We start from the raw sequence: 6,476 nt of genomic DNA, 5'->3' as shown, positions 1-6,476 counted from the left end.
CGTGGTCCCTGGGACAGAGGCAGCCAGGTGCAAGGACGGGCAGAGACCTGAGCTGAAGGAAACGTTCCTTGTCACACCGGGGGCTCCCCTGAGCTGTAGGCCCGCCCCTGGGGAATCGCAGCCCTCTGAAGGCCAGTGAGCTTATAAAATGCGCTTCCAGGCCTTCTTAATTGTGACGCTTCGATCTGATTAGAGGGATGATCACCAGTCCCCCCCCCCCCCCCCGGGGGGGGGCGGAGGTGGCACAGGTGAGGAAATCTCCCTCTGGGCCAGGAAGACAGCGGCCTGAGGACCTCCACTCGGGAGCCACAGCGAACTGAGCTGAGAGAGGCAGAGCCAGCTCCAGGGCTGACGGGTCCCCACGACAGGCAGCCGTCCTGGTCCGTGACCTCTCACAGGGGCTTACCTCCTCAACCATCTGCTTGACCTTCTTCTGCTGACAATGCACCATGTCGTCCAGGTGCCGGATCCGCTCCCGGAGGCTGGCCGACGCCTCCTCCAGCTGCTGATACCTGACACAGGGAGCAGAGTGAGGCGCCGGGCCCTCAACCAGAGCAGCCCCACCAGCGCGGAGGGTCGTGGCGGAAGGGAGCCTCTCCCGGAACAGGAAGGGCGGCTCCGCCACACATGCCTCCTACTCTGTGAGTCTCCCGGGGGGCTCACTACCTGCCAACCACCCACCCTGGGAGGAGCACGGGACTTTTACTCATGTTCCCTCTTGCAAGGTTCACCTTGTAGAATGACAGCAACACTACTTTCCAGGGTCTGAAACGGAATTTGGGGGGTACCACATACAGAATGGGGGGCTCTCTGTCTGGGGGTTAATACTGTACACTATACATTGTACAAGTCGAATGCCTTGATTTGGAAAACAGAGGCGGCGGGAGTCTCCAACCACGACCCGCTATCTGAAATCAAGGGGCCGAGTCCTGGGAAATCTGGAACTCCGGTTGTCTACACATCATTTATTCTGAAAAACTGGGAAACACGGTGAAAGACCTTCTCTGCATCAAAACAAACGGGGCCGTGTCCTAAGACACTTGACATTTTGTCTTAGAACAGCACAAACCACCCTCGGCCTTTGCTCAGTTCGGTGAGACCAAAGGAGCAGCAGACAGCCTCTTCAGGGCTTGGGGGCCGCTGGAATGGAGCCGGGGACATGGGGTCTGGCGGTCAGCTTACCCCTCCCCTGTCTGCCAGGCTACGTTACAGTCTACAGAAGACTGCGAAGTCCGAAGTTGCAGAGAGGAAGGGTAACAGACATTTTGCAGCACGAACCACGTGGCAGGCCCCAGCTCCCTCACAGTTAATGACCCCATGAGACCGGCACTCACCGTCACTCCCTCCCCTTTAAAAGGAATTCTCACTTTGCAGATAAGTAAGGAATCTTAGCAAAGCTGCAAAGTTAAGCAGCTGGTTCAAACTGCTCGAATCATCCCAACCTCGCTTTCTTTCAGCAGAGGGCGGTGCACAGCCTCTCTGCCTTCTGATTTCCAGGGGAGACCATGCACTACCACCCCCTCATTTTTGATGCAGATTTTTATATGCCCACAGACAGGGCACAAGGCCAGGTTTGAGTAAACAATGTCTGGACACACACAAAAAGGCATTTTAAAAATAGTTTCCATTGCAGTGGTATTTAGTCACAGATGATGTGTGTTCTCATCAACAAGGTGCATCCTGTGGAGTTGAAGGTCATGGAGAACATTTAGAAACTGAACTTTTGCACCTGAGAGAGCCTGCAGGGTGCTTCTCTGCTCTAACAACCAGTCGTGGGTTGCAAGATGTGGCTGTGAGTGCCCAGAGAAACTAGCCCCAGGGCAGAAGCTCTCAGCCCTGATGTTTGACACATAAGAGTCTGCAATGGTGATGACCAAGGGAAGGAAAATTCGAGGACCTGCTGAGCCCACGGAAATGCAGCATGTCCACCACCCAAGTCCATTACGCGGTAAAGGGCATCTGTCTTACCTTTCCTTGTCAGAGTCCATTATTTCCACTGACATTTCCGTTTCATGCTCCAGGAGCTGGAGCTGCAGCTGATGACGTTCCTGAAACAAACACCGATATTTGAATCAGTGCATGTAGATCAAGTGATTCCAGCACTCTTGGGGTCAAGTCTATAGGATGCCCAGTGGGGTCTACGCATCCACCCACCAGAGTCCAACCGAAGCTCGAAACTGCCAAAGCTCCTGGTCTGCATTTACAGATGTGTTTATGAATTAGAGAAATATCCTGGATAAAACCATTCAAGGTTTCTTTTTATGGGGCGACTGGGTGGCTTAGTCAGTTAAGTATCTAACCCTTGGTTTGGGCCTACATGACAATCTCAAGGTCATGAGATTGAACCCCACGTCAGGGCTCCATGCTCAGCTGGGGGTCTGTTTGAGGATTTGCTCTCTGCCTCTGCCTCTCCCCCTGCTTGTGTGCACTCTCTCTCCAATAAAAACAAAGAAATCTTTAATAAGTCAATGAATAAGTATCCCATCAACCTAGGTTCAGATATTTTGTGAGAATTTATAGTTCTAGAAAATGAAAATCCATACTCCTCAGTCAGTGGCCTGTGATATTGCAAAATTCTTGAAGAATTTCTGCATCATCAAGAAAAGAATCTCTGGAATTTGGGTAATACCCTATATACTAAGCTGGGTGGTGGCTACACGTGTAGGTTCACTTGTAAAAGTGTGTTGTGACCGTCAGAATAATGGGTGGCCCCCCAGCAATGGCCATATCCTAAGGCCTGAGACCTGGGCACATGTGGCCTTACCCAGAAAAAGGAACTTTGCAGATGGGATTAAGTTAAGGGTCTTAACATGGCCAAATGACCCTGGATTATCCAGGGGGCCCTTATTGGCAGGAGGAAGAAGGGCTGGAGCCAGGAAGAGACAGAGACTGGAAAATGCTACACTGTTGGCTTTGAAGCTGCCAGCTGGAACCCCGAGTCAAGGAACGCAGGCAGCCTCTAGAAGTTAGAAAAGCCTAGCAAGGGGCCTGGGTGGTAGTGGGTTGAGTCTCTGCCTTCGGCTCAGGTCATGATCTCAGGGTCCTGGGATCAGGCCCCATGTCGGGCTCTCTGCCCAGCTGGGACCCTGCTTCCCGCTCTCTCTCTGCCTGCCTCTCTGCCTACTTGTGATCTCTATCAAATAAATAAATAAATAATATCTTCCCAAAAAAAGCCTAGCCAATAGCCTCTCCTCTAGAATTTCCAGAAGGAACCCAGCCCTGCGGACACCTTGATTTTAGCACTTCGGATCTCCAGGACCATAGGACAATGAACTGGGGTTGTTTTAAGCCACTCACAGTGGTGATTTATTACAGCAGCCATAGGAAACTAGCACATATATCAAGCTGTCCATTAAGATTTGTACCCTTTGCTGTATATATGCAAATTTTAAAGTTTATCCAAAAAGATAATATAAGAATATGGACTATGATTTCCTCGGACAAAGTAGAAAATGTTAATAAAAGTATAGCACCCTATTGGGGAGGGTATGTGCTATGGTGAGTGCTGTGAAGTGTGTAAACCTGGAAATTCACAGACCTGTACCCCTGGGGCCAATAATACATTATATGTTAATTTTTTTTTTAAAGTGTAGCACCCAGGGGTACCTGGGTGGCTCAGTCAGCTAAGCTAAGCGTCTGCCTTCAGCTCAGGTCATGATCCCAGGGTCCTGAGATCGAGTCCCATGAAGGGCTCCCTGCTCAGAGGGGAGTCTGCTTCTCCCTCCACCTCTGCCTGCTGCTCTGCCTACTTGTTCTCTCTCTATCTGCCAAATAAATACATAATAAAACCTTCAAAAAAAAAAAAAGTAGCACCTATCATAACCAAAATTGCTCTAGAAATACATTATAGATCTTGGTGTCATAGATTTCCTTCAAATGAAAATTATCAAACCCTGTTCGCTATATCGGGAGATTAACTTACATGAGACCCTCAGTACTCCTGTGCTTCTATCATTCTCAGAAATTCTCCCAACAAACTCTTCCCGCCAAATTACTGAAAACACGGTCGCTGACACACTAACTCCCACCACTGCTGCGGCTACAAGCCGGAGTACCCAAGGAACAGGTGGAAGAGATGGGGAAACCGTCCGCTCTCGCAGGAAGAGTATAAATTACCACTGGTGGATTTAGCCTCATGAGGGAAGACCAACTTTCAGTGGGGATCTGTTTTGGTTCTTAAATCTTTCCAACAAAGACACAGCCTTACAGCCCACCTGGGCAGGAGGCTCCCCTGTCCTCACGTGGTTGGAGGCTGGCTGGAAGTCTACAACAGCCCTGAAATAATAGTGATGGACCTTTCAGAGACGAGCACCCCCAGTGGCAGATGCCCCCCAAAACAGCCCTTTAGAGTAGGGTAAGGCCTCACTTCTGGCACACTTTATGTTTTTATTTTATTTTTTTTAAAGATTTGACAGGCAGAAATGACAAGTAGACAGAGAGGCAGGCAGAGAGAGAGGAAGGAAAGTAGGCTCTGCTCAGCAGGGATGATGCGGGGCTCAATCCCAGGACCTGGGATCATGACCTGAGCCGAAGGCAGAGGCTTTAACCCACTGAGCCACCCAGGTGCCCCCCGGCACACTTTAAAAGTTCAAATTTTTTTCCCCTAAATGGAAGTACAACAAATCTTGAATGCACACTACCCATTTGTACATGCCTGCGAACACACTGCCCAAGCCCAGACTGTCACCTTTTCTGCAGCAGCGTCCCTCAGCGATCACACTCCTTAGGAGATTTTTACTAATCAGGGGAGAAAAAAACAGTGTTTTGAAAATCCAAAAATGGGTGCAGGCAAGATACCACACTGCCACCGTTCATGTGTGGGGACACGCTGTCTGCAGAGCGGGTGAGAGACAACTGCTCTCTCTCCTACTCTGAAAGAAGGATCTCTGAGGGAGAAGCAGCCATTAGTTGGAACACCTAATCCTAGTGGAATAAAGCAAACCTATCTCTCGCCTAAATGGAAAAGAGGATTTAGAGAAAGGACAATACATTTTGATATTTTGGTTTGCTACAGAAAAAGCTGACAGAGCTTGGGGAACTTCCTGTATCCCACAAATGCTGGCAGGGAGGGCTAGCCTTCCCACCTCCCTGGCCTCCTGCCCATCACCTCTCACACAGGCACTGCATGGAAATCAGTGGGGAAAAATCCTACTTTGAGAATCCCAAGGGTACAAAGAAGATAAGCTATTTAAAAAAAAAAAAAAGTCCAGCTAAAAAAAGCTGACTCTGGGGGCAGACACCTAGACAGGTCTGTAACAAAATAAAAATCAAAGCCTACATTTTTGAGCCACTACTAAATGCCAGGCACCGGGCTTGGCACTGTGTGTGGACTTCTCTTGTTTTACTGCTCACAAAGCTTTAAGTAGAAGAATGTTTACTACCAGCAGGTTACAGAAGAAGAAACTCAGTTTGGAAAAGTAACTGCCCAGAACTAGAAAGAGAGGCAAGGGTCAAACTCTAGGTCTATCTGATTCTAAAACCGTACTGGTAGCCACCCCACAGGCAGGAAGTTGGCTTCCTACCCAAACCAGGCTGCCCGCTCACTCTGCACCTGTATGTGGCCGGAAAATCTGTCACCCACAGGGAGGATTGCCATGACCAGTTGGAGAGGGAATGTGGGAGAAAGCTCCTCTAGGTTCTAGAAGATGCCATCACTGCCCAATCTTTATGACCATCGCCAGCCCATACTCTCTTCTCTTCAATAAAAGTTAGGATTGTTTTCCCAAGGAGGGGAGGTGACACTGTAACAGACTCTTTGCTCAAGTCTCTCCCAAAAAAGACATTTCCTAAGTGGGAACCCCCCCCCCCCAAGCCCCGAAGCTCCAGAACACAGAGTTTCGTGCCATTCCCGTCCCGGCTGCACCTTGCCTCATCAGGAGACAGGAGGGGGGTCTACGCTGTAGACACCAGAGGTAAGGAGACCGCCCTCAGAATCACTGGAAGCCCAGGCATTCACCTCGCCTGCATTGTCCCTACCCCTAGCTCGTCACCAGCCGGGGGACACTTAGCCTGAGTTACCGGGGGCTCCGATGTCACAGTCTCAGCAGGTGGTCACTGACTTGCAGACCCACAAGCTGCTGAGAGCCATTCCCCAGAAACCAGCCACAGCTTTGCCCCCAGACTACCACCCCACCCCCAGAAGTCAGCGGTCCCCTGCTGAAGGTCACCCTGCCTTTTTCCTCCTTCCTGCTCTTTCTCTTTCCTCTCTCCCACCACTCCTTCCCATTTTCCACTTTCTGCCTAATGTCCGGTTTCCTCCCTTGCTCTCAAATGTCTTCTTTACCTCTGAGCTCCTGTCTTTCCCAGCCTACCCCCAACCCGACTCCCAATGCCTCACAAAAGACGTGGTGACCTCACTCGGCTGGCAGATGTGGGGTGTCCGAGAAAAGCCAGCCTTTCAGATGCAGGCCCACTCAGGGTGCAGATGGAACATTGGAACAAGGCTTGCTTACTCAGTGAGTAAATGGAAGTTCGTG

The 6,476-nt window shown here is 50.2% G+C and overlaps 1 protein-coding gene across 2 annotated transcripts in view; it reads right to left on the bottom strand.

Moving 5' to 3' along the window:
* Positions 1-6,476, bottom strand: part of MYZAP (myocardial zonula adherens protein) — an 89,799-nt gene that overhangs the window by 43,506 nt on the left and 39,817 nt on the right. For both annotated transcript variants that reach the window (XM_059372006.1, XM_059372007.1), the window contains exons 9-10: positions 1,969-2,048; positions 407-512 (exon numbers count right to left, since the gene is read on the bottom strand). In XM_059372006.1, the coding sequence (XP_059227989.1) occupies positions 407-512; positions 1,969-2,048 (186 nt within the window). The remainder of the gene's footprint in view (positions 1-406; positions 513-1,968; positions 2,049-6,476) is intronic.

This window comes from Mustela nigripes, chromosome 13, assembly GCF_022355385.1.
Source record: "Mustela nigripes isolate SB6536 chromosome 13, MUSNIG.SB6536, whole genome shotgun sequence".
Taxonomy (NCBI): domain Eukaryota; kingdom Metazoa; phylum Chordata; class Mammalia; order Carnivora; family Mustelidae; genus Mustela; species Mustela nigripes.
The sequence above is the reverse complement of the archived record's forward strand: the minus strand, read 5'-3'. Positions and strand labels throughout refer to the sequence as shown.